A 21,482-nucleotide genomic window follows, 5' to 3' on the forward strand; every position below is an offset into this window, starting at 1 on the left:
GCACCTTGAAGTATTTTTAGGAATTTTTTGAGAATTTTTCATTTTTTTGAATTTAAATTTAAAATTTGAATTTGGGCCGGTTTGGTACCGGCCCAAACCGGAACCGGACCGGTTCCCACCGGTTAGGTGAACCCTGCTCTGGACGCACGGTTGTGGAGCAGCGCGACTTCGGCGACGGTGGACCGGTTCCCACCGGTTAGGTGAACCCTGCTCTGGACGCACGGTTGTGAAGCAGCGCGACTTCGGCGACGGTGGTGGCTGGCTTTTGGGTCATCGGGGCTAGCGATTTGTGCGGAGGGGGAGGTACTATGGGCGAAAGTCTTTGACGATGGCGAAGCCTGTGGACGCCGTTTTTCCGGTTGGGGGCGTCGTACTTCCTCCTCCTCTAGCACATTTGCTCCAGGGGTGAAAACCCTGTCCTTTTTGGACGTGTGACGGCGACACTTACGGCATCGTGTCCTTCTTGAAGGCGTCGCACCTGGAAGTCGTTATGGCCTCGACGTCTTCGACGGTTGCCCTTCACCTCTCGCCAGTCGTCTGGCGGGCGGGGCCAAATCTTATGACGTGAAATCGAAGCTGCTGCGTCAGGGGATGCAGCTCGGCAACGATAACACGAGGCGGGCTGTCCTTCGACCCTGGAGTTGCTGTAGGGGTGTTCGGGTGGTCACGGGGGCGAGGCCTTGGTTCGCGGTAGGAAGTCGGAGCTGCTCATCGCGCTGCGTTTGAGCTCGGCAACGATGACCTACGTGACCTCGGTCTTTTGCCAATATGCCCGGTGGTGGTCGTCTAGGGTTTTGCTTCGGGAAGTCGGAGCTGCTGGCTTATCCAGCTCGGCAACGATGACTCGATGCAGTGGTGTGTTGTGCTGTGCCGCGATACTTGGGTGGGTTAGTCATCCAGAGTGGTTTAGCTAACATTTCTTGTACTTAAAACTTCTTTTTCTTCTTAATTGATAGGCAGAGCTCCTGCCATTTGCTTCAAAAAAAAAGTAGGATCAGCAGTAAGGCACAGTCAGCACCCAATCATAGTAAAACTGATTTAGTAGGTGAAATGCAATCAAGCACAAGCTGTAAGAATCAGGATATATGCTCCAAATCCACAATAAAGAATTCACGTAAGTCATTTGTAGGTTTACTCTAGCCCTCTGTTGTAAGATGGATAGTCTACTAGAACTTGATACAATTTAGAACCGGTAAAAGCCCATGCCCTCATGTATTTAGAGGTGAAAAATTGCCAAATATAGTGCATACAGATGTCCACAATTCCTGTAACCAATAAAAGAAACTAACTAGATGGCGTGGATCGGCAAGCATTGGAAAGAGGCCTCTAACTATGAGTGATTGTCTTGCCTGCAGAAAAGAAGGCAAAAATATGAAATGACAACTCCCAAAATGAGCGGTGCCTTTCTACAAAGTACAAAAAGGTGGGTATACGCTACTATTTCCATAGAATGTCAACAAAGACATGCTTGTAATTGAACCAGAAGATACCGTTCCACAGATAATACATCAGTGAACAAGCTTGAGTCGAACAGAACTAAGTATAAGGGGAAACAAAGAGCCAATGTCTATCAGGTACAGCTTTCAACAAGAGAAGTTAAATGGCTGCCATTATGTGAACTGTTATTCTATTGTACGCCACATATTGATATGTCACTCCTCCACATTGAGGGCAGCTCCAGTGCTGCAGTCGAATTGAACTAGCAGAGTTTGATGACCTGGCAACGATTCGGAAGCTGCAGTGCAAAAATCGTTTTCATGGGACCCACAACAGCAATAAAGTACACAAAGAAACGCAGCACTTTCTTCCATCACCCTCCGTCCCCTCTGTCTTTTAACTTCGTCGGACCCGGTTTTGTCACCATGGTTCGAACTGAAAACTCGATTCGATTTTGGTTTCTGACACCACGATTCGAATCTTACTATGTGCTCTTTGTTCGGTTTACATCGGTCACGATTCGATTTTCAACTACACTGGAGCTGGCCTGACTTGTACAATGATACTAAATGCAAGATGTCAGTAAGAAAACCCTTGTAGTCCCAAAGATATATTTTTACAAAATTAATTATCTGCATGCCAATATTGGATATCCCCAGATTCCACAGATAGAGACATGTACTAAGTCAGATAAAAACACAAGAGGAAAAGGCTGTTCACGTACTTCAAGTGCACCAGTGAAACTCCACCTCAGTTGGTTTGTCTTTAGATGGGGAATGACCACAGATAGAACAGGCATGGAGGGCCTGTACATGGAGATTAACCTGCAGACACAGATTATATGAGATTCATTTCTGTCAAACCACAAAACTATTAAAGGAATATTCATTTCTTTCTACCTCGCAGCGTGTCCAGAAGAGGGGAAGCAAATGATTACAGAAGCTTTAACTTTGATAGCAGCCCGTGCCTAGAAAATAGTTTTCAAACTAAGAAATCCATGTTTTATAAAGACTTTGTGGTGCAACATCGATAAATGTCACTGATGCAGGCATAGCCACAGAAAACAAAAGCCAAAAGTTACAAATAAGGAACTCATGAGAAATAGATCGAAGCACCAGAAACATTACTCAATATGTTAAATATGAAAACTGAACAAAAAAAGCATGGTTCGAAAATGGAGTTATTAAGGAAGGAGTGTGCCAACCTATAAAGGTGTTACAATCTTTGCAAGCTCCCAGCCTTTCAAGTGGCATCAATTATTCAACTTCATCCAAGTATGGAACATCCCAAACACGATATTCAATTGAAGTCACAACAAACAGTGCCAACAAGTAAAACATAGATGATGCACCTGAAGAAAGGTAAAACATGGTCAGCAAGCAAAGCTAACCAGAATAATCTGGACGGTAGTGGCTTTGTGAACTGATTATGCAATATGAATCAACAGCGAAATCTAAAGAATAAGTAATGTAGAAGATAATCGTGATAAAGTTGGTAAATCAAACACTATACAAAACAAATATTTTTTCTCGTTAGAGCCTGATCCTAAACACTTAATCCATAGGATGATAATTTTGAATTTACCAGATCCATGGATTTGCAAGCAGTAAACACTTTTGATTAATTTCATCCTCAGGAGTGCACGATTCCTCAACAAATTATGCAACAAAAAGCATCCAAATTGATTCCTGCTCTAAAGATAACTGCAACTGAAAGCAAGATAATTTTCACATGGTGATAAACTTGATAGTGAAGAGCACTATCATGATAGCATTTCTCTAAACAAAAGAGACCACATAATATGGCAAGTACATTAGAGCTTGAGACAGAAATAATAGCTGCATTGCAGAGACAATCACTCCAACAAATTTAGGGGTCACATAGAGATGTCTCAACACAGTTGAGAATCCAAATCCTTCGAAACAATCCTCATTTTTTGACATCCACAAGAAAATGATACTTTTTAGGCAGGGACATCATTTGGTGCTGATACTCCTCCCTCGAGAAAACTGATATTAGCAAGGAAGTAGTGGATGCCTCAAGTGAGAAGTTCATCTCATCAATTTTGGAGAGGTACGACCAGCCCTCATTATCTCACCTCTAGGCAACAGCCTCCTAACTAGAGCATTTAGCATACGTGAGTGTGGAGTGCATCCACTCTTTTCCATTGCTAAAAATAGATTGTCAGACTCTTCTAGCAACCCTTCTTTTATGAGATTTTCTATCATTAAGGTATAGGTCACAACATTCGGAATTAAACCATGGGCAGAGATAGCAGTGAACATATCCATAGCATCTTCCTTTCTGCCACTTTTGAGCAAAGCATAAATCATATTGTTGAAGATAATGATGTCAAGTTGAAAATCCTTAGAACATAGACTTTGAAATATTTTAAATGCCTCATCAACACATTTATTTTTGCAAAGACCATTCAGAATTGTGGTGTACGTGTAAATGTTCGGCTGCATTCCACTTTTGATCATATTGAAATAGAGTTCTTTTGCTTCAGGAAACTTCCCAGACTGAAACAAACCATGAAGTACAATGTTATAAGTGACAATTCCAGGCCTAACTTCATTGCTCAACATTTCTCTGAATAGTCTAACTGCATCATCTATCCTGCCAGCTCTACAATAGCCATGAATCAAAGTATTATAAGAAAAGTCATCTGGTTTCAAGCCAACTCTGACCATATCATCAAGTAACTTCATAGCTTCCTTCATCCTACCAGCTAAGCAGTAGCCATCAATTAATGTATTATATGAGATAACATTAGGCATCACACCTACACGTACCATCAAGTCAAGTAGACTCTGGGCTTCCGTGACCCGTCCTTCTCTGCAAAAGTTACACATTATAGGGGTGAAGAACTTGGAATTGGGATGCACGCCCTTACTGAGCATTTCAGAAAATAATTTCTCAGCCTTCTCCCATTTGCCAACAGTGCATAGTCCACAAACTAGTGAGCCAAAAACAACAATATCAGGAGTCACCCCTTCATTGATCATCTGATTGAATTTAAGAATAGCCTCGTCCACTTTTCCCAACTTGCAAAGTGCATCTATTATTGCTCCATAGCTGACTACATCAGGACTCAACCCTTGCTCCCTCATTTGGTGAAATATACGCATTGCCTCATCTAACATTCCACCTTTAGCATATGCCCAGAGAACTATGTTAAAGGTATACTTGTCAGGTGAAATATCATTTCCTGCCATCAAATCCAAGAGACCATGCGTATCAGAAAGAGCTCCTTTGGTAGCATACCCATTAAGCAGATTATTATATTGTGAGAACCGCCCAATTTGATACTATTTTAAACGAACCGCCGGTCATTATCATCCAGATGAAAGTTAACACGTGCTGGCCGGAGAGCATGCCACGTGTTATCCCACATCTAGAGACACGAATAACCGACACGTCATCCATCCAAAATAACATCAAATCCGGTAGTCCCGGTACGTGTTTGCCACATGCCCAGAATTAAGCACACGTACCGTTATACAATCGCATACACAGTGCCGATGAACCACAAGAGCAGTTTTACATTACCAAAATTTCACGTAGGTTTAACATAGGAGGATTCAAACTAACTTCCATTACAAGCCTTGGGCTCACAAAAGCCATATTAAACAGAGACTTAAAGTTTATTGCATTTACATGCTCTCACGGAGCTCGATTACGATAAAGGCATACTAAGATGATGATGCCTTGCTCAAGGACATCATTACAACCACAACGACCTACTCCTCCCCGCCATTTGGATCAGTGGGGTAGAAGTGGCCGAACACCACTTCCGGCTCACCTGCAACTAGGTTTAGAAAGCAACCTGAGTACAAAAGGTACCCGCAAGACTTACGCGATTAAATAAACAAGGATCATGTAATGGCTCAAGTAAAAGCTTTAAGATTAAGTAATTATTGCATAAGCATTAACTCTCTGCACTATCACCTATCAGAATTAATTAATATTGCTCAAACCCCCATTAAATTTTAGTTAGTTAAGAGTATAACATATAAATGACCATAGAGGTAACAAGAACCATTTCCATCACAACCGGATTTCTACGAAGAGTTCATGGGATAATGAGTTTGCTCATAACCGAGAGCGCGGCAATCCGAATTGATTAAAACCTTACAAGGGTGTACTACTTTACCCACACGACGCAAGGACCATGCGGCTCACCCAACCGGCCAAAGTTGGATAAGAGGGTACTCGCGTCAACCGTTCCCAACAAGGCTCAACCGTTGAGAGTACGCCCAGCTTGCGCGGAGAGTAACTTAGGTCCACCGGGACACCCCTAAGCCTCCCCACATAGCCTCTTGGCCACGCATCTGGGACCGGGTCTCAATGATCAAGTCAAAGAAGGTAATTGGCTCATCCGTACCATTAGTTGGATATGTGGTAGCACGGAAAGTTGCTCAACACCAACGTCATCCACGGACGGTCCTTAATCGGTCCAAGCGGACTATGCCCATGTGACTTCATTCTCTAGGCCCTACCATTCCGCTCGAACCTCGATACTACCAGACCATACGACCAAGCCGAACCAGTGCGATCAAGGGTAACCGATAAATGTGATCCTCCAAACTATTCCTGTCTAGCGATCAAAAGGAGTACTATAAGCAGAGCTAAACATCTAGTCAGGTTAAGTAATTAATTGACTAACAAGTGACAAGGACATGAGTAACAAATCAAGAAAGGACAATGCATGAAATTGGGTACAAGAATGCAATACATACATACAATATAACCCAACATTACTCGGTGATATAACTAACTAATTCAGATTAAATAGGAGTAAGGAATCATGCTTAGCTGCTTACCTTGGTTAACTTCGGGCTCGATCACGAACTGGACTCCGGGTTCAGGCTCAACGGACTCGGCGGGCTCCTAGGGTTCGACCTCCGACGGTTCGGTCACTATAATACATGAAGTGATGCGTGTGCATTAGTATGATGCAGTGACAACAACAACATAGCCTTTAGTATGATGCAGTGACAAGAAAATAATAAGCGATGAATGAGATATGGATGAAACACTATGCAAAAGCACATGAACGCAACACACGCGATTGACAACCACACTAATGCATAATGATCCCAAGGTCAAGATAAGAATTGAGAGACATGGCTTATACAGCAAGCATCAATCATGGAATAAATTGAGCAAGCAACAACATTACAAAGAACTCATAAAAATTGGATTTGTAGCAAAATCATTTTTCTATAATTCCTTACAAAAATAACAATTTTCAGCTGTTCTAAACAAGATAAATCAGAAAAGGCATGCAAACTTAACTAAACAAATTGAAGAAAATTATCATAGATACTAGGCATGAATACAAAGCTAACAAAACTAGTTTCACCATTTTGTCACTTTCCAGCAAAAAGTTCTACATTAAACCATTTTCGGACAGAGCATACGAAACACACTAAAACCTTAACAAACAGCAAGGAAACATACAAAACAACATTTTTTTTCTAAATAGATCTCAGCGATACGAACCCAACAAAACAAGTTTCGTATTTTTCCGAGGTCTGTATGATTTTCTACGCAATTTACAAAATTACTGCACAAAGAAAACTCGTTGAAATTGCTAGATCCACCCCGCAGAGCCAGCCCAGAGGCCGACAGGTGGGGCCCACGGGCCAACGGCCCACCCAGGCCGGGTCAAGGCAAGGTACGCGCCTTGACCCACCCGTGGGTGCGGAGACGGCGGCGGCGCGAGGCGACGCGGCGAGGCGGGGCCGGAGCAGGCCAGGGGAGGCGCGCACCACGCGGCCCCGGAGTCAGGGAGGCTCACCGGCAGCTTGGACGGTGGGGAACGGCGACGAGGGGGCGGCGCGATGGCGCTGGGCGGCGGCGGGCGGAGGGGAGCGGCGGCGGCCCTGCACGGCAAGGGAAGGGGCCGGGTAATGAAGGAAATCGGAGGAGGACGACGCGAGGAAGCTCCCCATGCAAGGAATCGAGGAGGGGTTCACCAGAGACGACGAATCGCGGCGGCGACGGAGCTCGGGGGTAGCGGCGGCTATGGAGGTTTGGGGACGAATGGGGCTAGGGTTTCGGCCAAAGGGTCCGGTCGGGCTTTAAGGGCGAGGAGAGGAGTGAGGGGGCGGCGCGGCACACGAGGATGGCCGGCGCGTGGCGCGAGGATGGCCGGCGGCGTGGCGACATGTGTGGCGTGCCGAAGCAGAGCAGGGAGGAGGAGAGGAGGAGGCTGATGGGTGGGCCCGGGCGAGGAAAAAAAAAGAAAACAAGTTTGAAATTCGAAACAAAGGTGTTCCCGGGCTAAAAAATTCACCAAATTTTTACTGAAGATAGATAAAATCACCAAAAACACAATGCAACTAGAATCACTCGTAAAGCTTTTGTAATTTGGTCGCAACAAAAAGAAGAAAGAGACTGTTTTTGAAATTTCCTAGAATTTTGTGGCTCCGTTCAAAAGTCATAAAATCCTGCAAAAATATTTTTAAATCAACATTTGAAATCTAGTATTTAGATAAATTTTTTGGGGTCCAGGTTGCATAACAAAATTTGAACTTTCTTAACAAGCACAAATTCATACATACACGAAATTGAATTCAAAACAAGGCATACATGCACATGATGCTCCTTTATGCCTTAATGATGCTCATGATGATGTTGTTAACATGTTAATCATGTTTAAATTTCCCAAGTCGTGACATATATGTAGTTAAATTAGGTTTTGTGCCCTTTTGAATCATAGAATCAAAAACCTTTCTAGCCTCTGTGCATCTTCCACTCTTGCAATGATAATCCAATAGTAAATTACAGGTGACAACATCTAGCTGATGACCATGTGCGGACATTTCTTTGAGCATTCGAACCACCTCTTTCCATTGTCCTGAAGAGCAATATCCATGGATCAGACAAGTATATGTCTGACTCTCTGGCTTAACACCTTTATAAATCATTTGCTGAAGGAGACCCTTGGCCCTGTCAAGTGCTTGAGCTTTGCACAGGCCGTCAATGACTGCGGTGTAGGTCACAACATCCGGAAAAATCCCCCGATTATCCATTTCACGAAATAGGATGTAAGCTCTGTCCACATGGCCATCTCTAAACAAGCTATTGATGACGATACTGTACGACACAACATTTGGTGGGCAGCTACCACCTCCATCATCAGCCATCATGTGGAGCAGCTCAAGTGCCTCCTCAGCTCTCCTTTCATCGCAGAAACCCTTTAGAATTATGTTATACGAAAATACATTTGGCATACAGCCAAACTCGGGCATTCGTCGGCTCAATATCTCCATGGCCTCACCCATCCTCTTTGCGTCACAGAGACCTTTGAGAAGCGGACTGATGGCTGTGGCATTCACCCTAAAACCCGTCTTAATGATGAGACCAAAGGCGGCGAAACTGAGCTCAAGGCAGCCCATGCTACGGAAGCTGCAATGATGCCGTAGGTGCACAGGTTGGGAGCTACAGCTACCTTATTTGGGGAGGCACGGACCATCCGGTTGAAGAGGGAGACGACGAGCGCAGAGGTTGAGGAGCCCCTTCCTTGGGCGCGAGAGACGACGGTGAAGAGCTTGTTGAAGGCGTGAACCGAGGCGGACCTGGCGACCAGGAGCAATTCGTCGAACAGTTTGACGGCGTCGTCGAGGCCGAGGCTTCCCGAGTGGAAGCGGCTGGCGATGACGCGCTCCAGCTCCAAGCACCGGGTCATGCTGCCGCTACACGTGATCGATGCGGGCTAGTGGCCAGGCGAAAGGAACGGACGGTGCTGCATCGGCCTCCGAGTCCGGCTCGGCAGATCAGTGGGGGCGGAGTAGCGGGCACGGCGCCGAGGAGTCCGTCAGGGTAGGTTTAGCAACAGCTGGAGTCGCGGACGGCATTCGGCGACGGCGGCGGTGTGGCGGTGGCGTTGGTTGCGGCCGGCAAATGTCATTTCCTGCCATCAAATCCAAGAGGCGATGCATATCAGAAAGAGCTCCTTTGGTAGCATAACCATGAAGCAAAGTGTTATATGTAGTTACATTAGGTTTTATGCCCTTTCCAATCATAGAATCAAAAATCTTTCTAGCCTCTGTGCATCTTCCATTCTTGCAATGATAGTTCAGCAGCAAACTACAAGTGAAAACCTCTGGCTTATGACCATGTACAGTCATTTCTTTCAGCATTCGAACCACCTGTTTCCACTTATCTGAAGAGCAATATCCATGGATCATAAATTATATGTTTGAATATTTGGCTTGACACCTTTATGAATCATCTGCTGAAGGACACCCTCGGCCCTATCAACTGCTTGCACTTTGCACAGGCCATCAATGACTGTGTTGTAGGTCACAACATCCGGCGAAACCCCCTGGTCATCCATTTTATGAAATAGCAGCTGAAGCGCCTCCTCAACTCTCTTTTCATCGCATAAGCCCTTTAGAATTATGTTGTATGAAACTACATCTGGCGTGCAGCCAAACTCAGGCATTCGTCAGAGCAATACATCCATTGTCTCGCGCACCCTCTTCCCGTCACAGAGACCTTTGAGAAGCGGACTGATGACTGTGCCCACCCTCCAGCCCGCCTTGAGGACGAGGCCAAAGCATAGTTACAGGATTCGGGGTCGATGCCTCGTCCCACGACCCGGGAACGCCGTTTCGATTCGAGGGTCGGGGTCGAAGAGGGTCGGTGCCCCATTCAAGGTTGAATCGCGTCCGGGTTTGAGAGGGGTCGCGGCCCCATTACTAATAGATTTAATTGGGATAAGGAGGTTAAGGATAGTGGACCAGTGTGGTTTTTATTAAACAATGAGCTGAGTACGTGTAGTATGGTCTAAATGTATTTTTTTATATGTTTCTTATATGCTTGTGCAGATTAATTTCTTCATTAGTAGCACATATATATAGTTTTTGCCTTTATAAAGACGTGTCGACCCGAAGATATCGACCCGGATGAATTAGGGTCGTGTTCCATATAATAATTTATCGTTCCATAGAGGTATACCCCCTTCGTACCATAAATTTATAAAGTGACGATCCTCGACCCTCGACCCCGTTCCTCGACCCGATCGACCCAGGGACTTTGTGACTATGGGCCAAAGGAGGCGAAACCAAGCTCCAGGCGTCCCATGCCGCAGCAACCGATGATGATGTTGTAGGTGAACTCATCGGGAGCCACCTTTTTTGGGGAGGCACGGGCCATCCGGTTGAAGAGGGAGACAACGAGCGCAGAGGTTGTGGAGCCCCTACCCTGACCGCGAGAGACATTGGTGAGGATCTGATTGATGGCGATGACTGGGGCTGGCCTAGCATGGTGTAGCAATTCAGCGAACAGCTTGACGGCATCGTCTAGGCCAAGGTTTCCCGAGCGGACGCGACCAGCGATGGCGCGCTCCAGCTCCAAGCAACGGTCTCGCACGCGGCGGGACATGCTGCCCCTGGACCAAAAGCTGCTCAAATCTGCAATCCACCACCAGCAATTTACCAAAACAAATGCCAAATGATTTGACGTCAAATTGGAAGAGCAATCTGTACCTCTCAATCAGGATTTTGCCTTGCGCTTGGCAATGCCGCACTGACTGATCCCAACGCTGCCAATGTGCACTGATTCTTCTTGCCGGCAAGCGGATGCCGGCTCTCGTCCTCTCCAGTCTGCGACCTGCCGCAGTGCCAACCGTCGCCCATGGCACGATCGCGACGTCGCGGCCACGGTGGACAGGATCAGGATGTTCCCGTCTGCATAATGGGCTGCTGTGCTGGGCCTCTAAGCAAAGAAACCAGACGGTTTTTTATTTTTATATTTTATATTTTTGTTTTTTATAAAAAAATATATTTTCATGTTCGAAATTTATATGAATATACCACGGCCGCCCCGCTGCCGGGCGGCAGGGACTTATCTGCAAAAAAAAGTCAATAAAAAATTGCGCCGAGGTCTTTGGAGGACCGGCCGCCCGGCAGCGGGGCGGCCAGCCCTCCAGGCTGCCCGGCAGAGGAGCGGCGGGCCCTGGCCGCCCGCCTGCGGGGCGACCGGCTCCCCCAACCCTATATAAGGTGTTGGCTGCCCCTGACCCCCCTCATTTGTCTCACTAAAAATCTAGAAAAAATAAAAGAGAGGGAGAGAGGGAGAGGAGGGGGTGAGGGAGAGGCAAAGCGGTGAAGCCATGCCGGATTTTCAAGCCGGCGACTGTAGGTAACTAAAATTTTCAACATTTTATAAATAAATTATGTTGTAATTATTTTTTTGAAATATTAGATTACCAATCAGTTCAATTATTGTTAGGAGTGATTAGTGGTACATTTAGGTGCAGTTACTTATAGTGATTAGCATTGATATAGTACATTTAGTGTTAGATTTAGTATTAGAAAATACTAGAAAATTATTAGAGAAGTATTAAAAAATCAAAAAAATTGCAAGATAATATTAGAAAATTGTAGAAAATGTTAGAAAATTGTAGAAAATTATAGAAAATGTTAGAAAATTGTAGAGAATGTTAGAAAATTGTAGAAAATTAAAGAAACTATTTTGTTGAAATAGTAGATTAGCAATCAATTTAATTATTATTAGGACTGATTAGTGGTACATTTAGTTATAGTTACTTGTAGTGATTAGCGTTGATATAGTACATTAGCAATCTAATTAATTAATCTTAAAAATTGCAAGGTAATATTAGAAAATTTAGAAAATGTTAGAAATTATTATAAATCGTTAGAAAATCTTAGAAATTATTTAGGAAATATAAGGAACTATTAGAAATATTTAGATGTGTGTGATTGTATTGTATTATTTTGATCTTACATGGTAGGTATGGCCGGGGTTACTCCTGCGTTGCTGGACCCAACAATAGACTCGGGTCACCAGTCCTTCCTTGCGAAGGTTCAGCACCAAGAACTAAACGTGATGCGTCCACGTCCACCTGCAGAGTTGGTTCTTGTAGACCCACAATGGGTGCCTAGGTGATATGTCGTCTATTTTCTATTTCTATCCATTATACATTTTGTTATATAATGTATTAACATTTGTGCACTGTATGATGCAGGCTGAGCGAGGCAGGTCTTCTCATTGTGGCTCGTCTTACTGAGAGTGCTTTGGTGAAGTTAGACATGTCTCTACTTTCAGCTCTCGTTGACAGATGGAGACCTGAGACACACACGTTCCACCTCCCTTGTGGGGAGATGGCACCGACCCTGCAGGACGTTGCGATGCTGATTGATCTTCCTATCACCGGAGACGCTGTCGGGCCCCGTGTGGTACCTTCTACGTGGCTAGAGGATCTTGAGGAACGTTTTGCAGGTGTTGCCACCATGATTGATCCTGAAGATTTCAATGAGCACCCACAGTCGAAAGGCCCTTCCAAGTCATGGCTCCTACAGTTTTAGATACAATTTCGTACAAAACGATGTGTTGATGTATTTTATAGCTTTGAAATATCTCATGTGTTTCTTATTCTCAATGTCCGTACTTCATTGCAGCAGGATCTGTTGGCAGCCGATGCTGATGAGTACAGTGTGACTAGATCACTCGAGACATACCTGCTGTGGTTGTTTGGGTACATTATGTTCAACAACTCACACGGCCACCGTGTGAATAGGGTGCTTCTGCCCTACCCACTATAGATATTATTGATGTGAACTTGTTATGTTTGTGGGTTCCATAATGCTCGTGAAATAAGGAAAGTTCTTGCAAAATTTTTCCGTGATTTAATAAAGTACAAGTTAGGTGCGGGAGGAGTTAGCGGCCGAGATCCCGCCGACGATGACGACGACTACCGTATACAGAGTAAACTTCGTGACACGCTCGTACAGCTCAAAATAGGGACCATAGTGTATCTAGCTACGAGTACGAGATCTCAGGTTGCCACTGCTCAGCACGGCGATCACGGGTTTCCCATATGTCGCATTGTATGCCCAGACAAACGTGACAAAAGACGACAGCCCAATAGCAGTGCCCTTTCACCATTTCAAAAAGATGACAACACGGCAACCACACCAGGACGACGGAACTGTCATTCTACAGCGAAGGTCTGTGGCGTGTAGTGGGGAAGGCGACATCTAGGCACGATCGACCGAGCGGCAGCGATGCAGTGCTGTGAGTCTGCATGCACTTAGATGCTCTACATGCACAGAGATGTATCGAGTAGTCAGTTCGAGAATTGAATCTAGCATTTTCAGTGTTTGGTCAGCTAGACTCTTGACTGTGTTGTCATGTAGGCTTTTCAGGTGCATTTACACTCCACACTCCGGGTATCAGACCTTTGTGCGCATATAAATACTCCGAAGTTTGTGAACTCCCAGCAACACTCAAACACCAAAGCTCATTGTATACCCAATGTCTGGAGGTGGGTCTAGCGGGAATAATTACTACGGTTTTGGGAAAGAAAAAGGGGGAAGAAAGGGAGACCCCATAATATGGGAGGGGCCTCTTGGACCTGATTCCTTTCCGGAACCAGTGTTTGAGTTTTCGCCACAGCACAAGAGTGAATTTACCAATGAAACTCCTCTTCGACAATACGATAACCGTAGAGAACCGTGACCAAAATGCAGACATGGTGAGGACTGTTTAGTGCAGATGTGCACCGACGGGATGGATGGCGGTCGGCGTTTCTTTAAATGCCCACACGCATGGGTAATACTCGGTTGTTTTATTTCTTTATCTTCATTGAGACACCTTACATGAAATTTATTTTGCAGTCTTCAGATACTCCAGAAAACTGTGGTTTTACCAGGTGGGTCGATCCTGCACCAATTGATTCAGTTCAGGAGTTCATCGAGTACCTCAGATAAAGATCTTTGATCTGGAATGCAAGGTGAACCATTACGAGGAAGTGAGCGAGGGTAACAAAGATGACGAAGATGATACCAGCAATGCTGCCGCTTCACAGGATGAACCATGCATTATTCCTTACTGCAACTTCCCTTGTCACAAGAAGAAGGGCCCTGCCCCTCCGGCACCACCGCCTGCACCACCTGCAATGGATGGATACTGCAGAGAAGGCTCAACGCAGTTTGCTACGTGGGGGTACGGCCATTAGGACTACCTAGTGCTAGTGACATGCTGCATCGTTGTGTTTGTTGTGTTTTTTTAAATTACCTAAGGCATGTTAGCTTAGTTCAGAATCTGTTTACCGTAGTTGCAACGGGTTCTGCCATGCCACTGATGTCTGATGTGTGTTTCATTAACGTTGTATTATGATATAATTCTTATGGTTTATATTGTGTAATGTAGTTTTTAGTTCTTAATTTTTACTATTATATTTGATGTGTGGTTCACAGTATTCTAGTATCCTGAAAAGGTCCGAAAATATTAAAGGCAAGTTCGAAGATTCACTAGATTGCTTGTGCGTGCGTGGCACCTCGGCGCCGTGATCTGTGGCGCCAAGACGTGTTATCTCGGCGCCACATATTACGACGCCGACCCCAGTGTCTATTTCTGCAAAAAGTTACAAAAAGGGCACATATGTGATATTCTTTCACGAAAAGGGCTAAATTACAAAAATTACGGGCGGTCGCCCCGCAGTAGGGCGGCCAGGGCCGGCCGCCCCGCTGCGGGGCGGCCTGGGGTGCCGGCCGGCCCGCTGCCGGGCGACCGGCCCCCAGTCACCTGCGCGTAATTTTCTCCGTAAATTTTTTTTCAGAAATACCCCTGCCGCCCCGCTGTAGGGCGGCAAGGTCCCGGCCGCCCGGCAGCGGGGCGGCCGGGGTATATTCCTGTAAATTTCGAACACGAAAATATATTTTTATAAAAAACGAAAATAAAAAAATAAAAAAATAAAAAAACCGCAAGAAACCAGCTAAGCAGTAAGGCAGATGGCCCAAAGAAAATACTCGGCCCAAGAATATTTGGATGGGTCCTGTACAAAATTTAAGGTATGGTGAGCAGGGCGGTGGCGCCAATCCTATATATCTTTCGAAAGTTTTTTTTCTCTTCAATCTTCCAGTATTTGAGATTCGTACAACCAACCACAACGGTTGAATTCACACCCAAATCTAGCTTCCTCTTCCTCTCTCTCCTCCCTTCACTCTCCGTCCCGACACCGCCGCCCACCGCCTGCGCGCCGCCGCGGCGCTTGCACCCGCCTCTGCCGGCACCGCCACGGCATGCGCCCGCCTCTGCTGGCGCACCGCCGCCCGCGCATGCGCCGCCACGGCATGCGCTCGCACGCCCGTGCCTGCGCGCCATGAGCTCGCGCCATAGATGCCCGCCGCCGACGACCCGTGCCCGCCACCCCACGCTGTCGCGCCGCTGTCGGCCACCGCGTCGACACCTAGGCCGCCGAGCGCCACCCGCCCCTGGACGCCGCGCTACCGTCGGCCACCTGCACTGCCCCTAGCCTCTGCCGTCCGGTGGAAGCCCGTTCAACATTTGCAATGTGCTTCTTCAACATTTTCAATGGACTGAGTCAACACTGTGGTTACACTATTTCAACATTCTGTATCAAAAATGTTGAATGCATTTTTTTGAAATGTTGAATCAATTTTTATGAAATGCTGAATTTAATTGGGCCATAATGGACTTTAAAGATACTATGCTTAACTGCCTTTCGGTAGTTATACAGGAAGCCCCGGGCGGTGGCCGCCCGACGTGACGTGACGAACAGAGGCGGCGAGGATGGCAGTCCTTTCTTGGACTGTTTTTTTTCTTTAAAAAAAAATCCGTAAACATGTCAATAAAAAGGTTTGGCTGTATGAGCATGGAACGTAACGGTGGCCGCTTTGCTTGCCTGCTCGAATTCCAAAAGAGATCCTACCTGCCGTGCTTTTCCCTCCTCGTTCTATGAACTTGAATCTTCTTCTTTACATAGTGCCTGATAATGGCACTAGTATATAGCAAGTTAAAAGGGTCTGAAGTTTCAGACGTTGTTGTGTTGGCATTTGTAAGTGCTCTCTATATAGAAGCGAAACGAATCTGTAGACATCAGCATTGAGAAGTTGGAATGCAAAGAGAGAGCTGTGTCGACTGTTTTGCTTTGTTAGGTTCTTTGTTTTACTGTTAACTTTGTTTTGCTGAATCAGCCTCAGCGTTGATCCACAATGACTTGCTGAAACAGTATCAGCATTGATTCTCAATGACTTCAGTACAATCTTATTCTTTAGCAAAATCAAGAGCCGAAATCTTAATGTTAAATCACAAAAGCCCGATCACCCAAACCACATGCTAGCACTCATCTAATGGAATTCCTGCGTAGGATCCAGACCAGACTGCATTGTTCACCTAAGCGTTTAAACACTGACAGGATGATAGATTTCATGGAAGTATAAGAAACAGGTCAGCATATCGATAACCTGTCTCCCAACTAAAGGGTACAGTATGATTTCATTATTCCATCTGCCACTTAGGTGGTATAATCTGACAACTTCCAAACTGCACCGTATAGGAGTTTTAAATTGCAAAGCAAATCCTATAATGACACCATAGGAAAAACTGCTCATTTTGCAAAGCTATTGGAACAAAAGCCAGCAAGTTTAGGCCTACTAAAAAATCAGCAAAACTTGCCTTAGTAGACAAGCATAGGCACGGCTGCTTGTCTAATCATCCAGCTTGATAATCTTCACAACTGATGAATTTCCCACCTGGCAAACGACAACACGATCATGGGACTTGATTACACCAGAACTCCAGAAGCTATGCCATGGTCAAGAGAAACCTTCAGAACTGATTCATTTGTAGAACTGGTAGATTCAGCCTGCAAGTCACAGTAAAGTAGGATCAGCAGTAAGACACAGTCAGCACCTAATCATAGTAAAACTGATTTAGCAGGTGAAATGCAATCAAGCACAAGCTGTAAGAATCAGGATATATGCTCCAAATCCACAATAAAGAATTCACGTAAGTCATTCGTAGGTTTACTCTAGCCCTCTGTTGTAAGATGGATAGTCTACTAGACTTGATACATTTTAGAACCGGTAAAAGCCTATGCCCTCATGTATTTAGAGGTGAAAAATTGCCAAATATAGTGCATACGGATGTCCACAATTCCTGAAACCAATAAAAGAAACTAACTAGATGGCGTGGATCGGCAACCATTGGAAAGAGGCCTCTAACTATGAGTGATTGTCTTGCCTGCAGAAAAGAATGCAAAAATATGAAATGGCAACTCCCAAAATGAGCGTGTGCCTTTCTACAAAGTACAAAAAGGTGGGTATACGCTACTATTTCCATAGAATGTCAACAAAGACATGCTTGTAATTGAACCAGAAGATTCCGTTCCACAGATAATACATCAGTGAACAAGCTTGAGTGGAACAGAACTAAGTATAAGGGGAAACAAAGAGCCAATGTCTATCAGGTACAGCTTTCAACAAGAGAAGTTAAATGGCTGCCATTATGTGAACTGTTATTCTATTGTACGCCACATATTGATATGTCACTCCTCCACATTGAGGGCAGCTCCAGTGCTGCAGTCGAATTGAACTAGCAGAGTTTGATGACCTGGCTACGATTCGGAAGCTGCAGTGCAAAATCGTTTTCATGGGACCCACAACAGCAATAAAGTACACAAAGAAACGCAGCACTTTCTTCCATCACCCTCCGTCCCCTCTGTCTTTTAACTTCGTCGGACCCGGTTTTGTTGGCATGATTCGAACTGAAAACTCGATTCGATTTTGGTTTTTGACACCACGATTCGAATCTTACTATGTGCTCTTTGTTCGGTTTACGTCGGTCACGATTCGATTTTCAACTACACTGGAGCTGGCCTGACTTGTACAATGATACTAAATGTAAGATGTCAGTAAGAAAACCCTTGTAGTCCCAAGGATATATTTTTACAAAATTAATTATCTGCATGCCAATATTGGATATCCCCAGATTCCACAGAAAGAGACATGTACTAAGTCAGATAAAAACACAAGAGGAAAAGGCTGTTCACGTACTTCAAGTGCACCAGTGAAACTCCACCTCAGTTGGTTTGTCTTTAGATGGGTAATGACCACAGATAGAACAGGCATGGAGGGCCTGTACATGGAGATTAACCTGCAGACACAGATTATATGAGATTCATTTCTGTCAAACCACAAAACTATTAAAGGAATATTCATTTCTTTCTACCTTGCAGCATGTCCAGAAGAGTTGAAGCAAATGATGACAGAAGCTTTAACTTTGATAGCAGCCCGCACCTAGAAAATAGTTTTCGGACTAAAAAATCCATGTTTTATACAGACTTTGTGGTACAATATCGACAAATGACACTGGTGCAGGCAGGGACACAGTTGAGGATCCAATTCCTCTGAAGAAAATCCTCATTTCTTGATCTCCTTAAGAAAATGATACTTTTCAGGCAGGGACTTTGCATGGTGCTGATGTTCCTCCCTCGAGAAAACTGATATTAGCAAGGAAGTAGTGGATGCCTCAAGTAAGAAGTTCATCTCATCCATTTTGGAGAGATAAGACCCAGCCCTCATTATATCACCTATATACAACAGCCTCCTAACTAGAGCATTTAGCATATGTGAGTTTGGAGTGCATCCACTCTTTTCCATTGCTAAAAATAGATTGTCAGACTCTTCTAGCAACCCTTCATTTATGAGATTTTCTATCATTAAGCGATAGGTCACAACATCTGGGACTAAACCATGGGTAGAGATAGCAGTGAACGTATCCATTGCATCTTCCTTTCTGCCACTTTTAAGCAAAGCATCAATCATAATGTTGAAGGTAAAGATGTGAAGTTGAAAATCCTTAGAACATAGACTCTGGAATATTTCACATGCCTCATCAACACATTTTTTTTTGCAAAGACCATTCAGAATTATGTTGTACGTGTAAATGTCCAACTGCATTCCACTTTTGATCATATTGAGATAGAATTCTTTTGCTTCAGAAAACTTCCTAGACTGAAATAAACCCTGAAGTACGATGGTATAACTGACAATTTCAGGCCTAACTTTATTGCTTAACATTTCTCTGAATAGTCTAATTGCATCATCTATCCTGCCAGCTCTACAGTAGCCATGAAGCAAAGTACTATAAGAAATGGCATTTGGTTTCAAGCCAACTCGGACCATATCATCAAGTAACTTCATAGCCTCCTTCATCCTACCAGCTAAGCAGTAGCCATCAATTAATGTATTATATGAGATAACATCAGGCATCACACCTACACGTACCATCAAGTCAAGTAGACTCTGGGCTTCCGTGACCCGTCCTTCTCTGCAAAAGTTACACATTATAGGGGTGAAGAACATGGAATTAGGATGCACACCCTTATTCAGCATTTCAGAAAATAATTCCTCAGCCTTCTCCCATTTGCCAACAGTGCATAGTCCACAAACTAGTGAGCTAAAAACAACGATATCAGGAGTGACCCCTTCATTGATCATCTGATTGAATTTAAGCATCGCCTCATCCACTCTTCCCAACTTGCAAAGTGCATCTATCAATGCTCCATAGTTGACTTTATCAGGACTCAACCCATGCTGCCTGATTCGGTCAAAGATATGCATTGCCTCGTTTATCATACCACCTTTAGCATACGCACAGAGAATTATATTGAAGGTGTGATGATCAGGTGAAATACCATTTCCTGCCATCAAATCCAAGAGACCATGGATATCAGAAAGAGCTCCTTTGGTAGCATACCCATTGAGCAGAGTGTTATATATTGTTGCATCAGGTTTTATGCCCTTTTCAATCATATAATCAAAAATCTTTCTAGCCTCTGTGCATCTTCCGTTCTTGCAATGATAGTCCAGCAGCAAATTACAAGTGACAATATTAGGCCCATGACCATGTGCGGACATTTCTTTGAGCATTCGAACCACCTTTTTCCCCTGTCCTGAAGAGCAATATCCATGGATCAGACAATTATATGTTTGAATGTTTGGCTTGACACCTTTATGAATCATCTGTTGAAGGATGCCGTCGGCCCTATCAAGCGCTTGAGCTTTGCACAGGCCATCAATGACTGTGTTGTAGGTCACAACAGTCGGAAAAATCCCCCGGCTATCCATTTCATGAAATAGGTTGTAAGCTCTGTCCACATGGCCATCTCTAAATAAGCCATTGATGATGGTGCTGTACGACACAACATTTGGTGGGCAACTACCACCTCCATCATCGGCCATCATGCGGAGCAACTCAAGTGCCTCGTCAACTCTCTTTTCGTCGCATAAACCCTTTAGAAATATGTTGTATGAAAATACATTTGGCATACAGCCAAACTCGGGCATTCGTCGGCTCAATATCTCCGTGGCCTCACCCACCCTCTTTGCATCACAGAGACCTTTGAGAAGCGGATTGATGACTCTGGCATTCACCCTAAGACCCGTCTTAAGGACGAGACCTAAGGCAGCAAAACTGAGCTCAAGGTGGCCCACGCTACAGAAGCTGCAGATGATGATGCCGTAGGTGCACAGGTTGGGAGCTACAGCTACCTTATTTGCGGAGGCACGGACCATCCGGTTGAAGAGGGATACTACGAGCGCAGAGGTTGAGGAGCCCCTTCCCTGGGCGCGAGAGACGGCGGTGAGGATCAGGTTGATGGCGTGAACCGAGGCGGGCCTGGCGACCTGGAGCAATTCGTCGAACAGCTTGACGGCGTCGTCGAGGCCGAGGCTTCCCGAGTGGAAGCGGCCGGTGATGACGCGCTCCAGCTCCAAGCATCGGTCGCGCAGGCGGTGGGACATGCCGATGGGTCGCAGCACTGCTAGCAGCCCCGCTGAGAGGCGGACAGGCGGCCGTGCATCGGCCTCCGGCTCGGGCGTGGTTGCTCGATCGGTGGGGGCGGAGGAGCGCGTGCTGCGGCGTGGAGTGGGCGAGGGATGGAATTGGAATGCTACCGGCGGCTCCCGCGGCAGCGGTTTATGCGTTGGATGGTTGGTTGGGGCGGTGGGCGTCAGGTGACGCCGGGCGGTGGCCATCGTGACGAACAGAGGCAGCGAGGAGGAACGGAAAGAGAGTGTGCAGAAAGAAAGAGATGGAGTTGCCGAGGCGACGCCATGGCCCATGGGTGTGAATGATGGCGGGCCTCTGCCCTTTTCTTTGCTGATTAATTTCGAAGCTCAAGGCCCAAGCCTGATCTCTGACAGCGTTATATATTTTGCCCAAGCCCAACTCATCTCGGGACGGTAGGTCTGGAGTCT

At 45.4% G+C, this 21,482-nt stretch overlaps 1 protein-coding gene and 1 pseudogene across 2 annotated transcripts; both read right to left on the bottom strand.

Annotated features, from left to right (window-relative positions):
• Positions 1-1,289: 1,289 nt before the first annotated feature.
• On the bottom strand, positions 1,290-21,438 carry LOC120643553 (protein Rf1, mitochondrial-like). 2 transcript variants are annotated; one of them, XM_039919945.1, is made up of 3 exons: positions 18,451-21,438; positions 2,162-2,261; positions 1,290-1,349 (listed from the first exon to the last, which is right to left on the bottom strand). In XM_039919945.1, the coding sequence occupies exon 1, from the start codon at positions 21,345-21,347 to the stop codon at positions 18,642-18,644; it is 2,706 nt and encodes a 901-aa protein (XP_039775879.1). In that variant the 5' UTR covers positions 21,348-21,438; the 3' UTR covers positions 1,290-1,349; positions 2,162-2,261; positions 18,451-18,641. The 2 variants fall into 2 exon arrangements, with proteins under 2 accessions (XP_039775879.1, XP_039775878.1); XM_039919944.1 differs by lacking the exons at positions 1,290-1,349; positions 2,162-2,261 and adding exons at positions 16,653-17,086; positions 18,276-18,375.
• On the bottom strand, positions 3,367-10,840 carry LOC120646505 (annotated as a pseudogene).
• Positions 21,439-21,482: the final 44 nt, after the last annotated feature.

The sequence above is a fragment of the Panicum virgatum genome, chromosome 8K (assembly GCF_016808335.1).
Source record: "Panicum virgatum strain AP13 chromosome 8K, P.virgatum_v5, whole genome shotgun sequence".
Classification (NCBI taxonomy): domain Eukaryota; kingdom Viridiplantae; phylum Streptophyta; class Magnoliopsida; order Poales; family Poaceae; genus Panicum; species Panicum virgatum.

Excerpts from the sequence above, each read along its gene's own strand:
- LOC120643553 (XM_039919945.1), bottom strand. The coding sequence starts at position 21,347 with ATGGGCCATGGCGTCGCCTCGGCAACTCCATCTCTTTCTTTCTGCACA.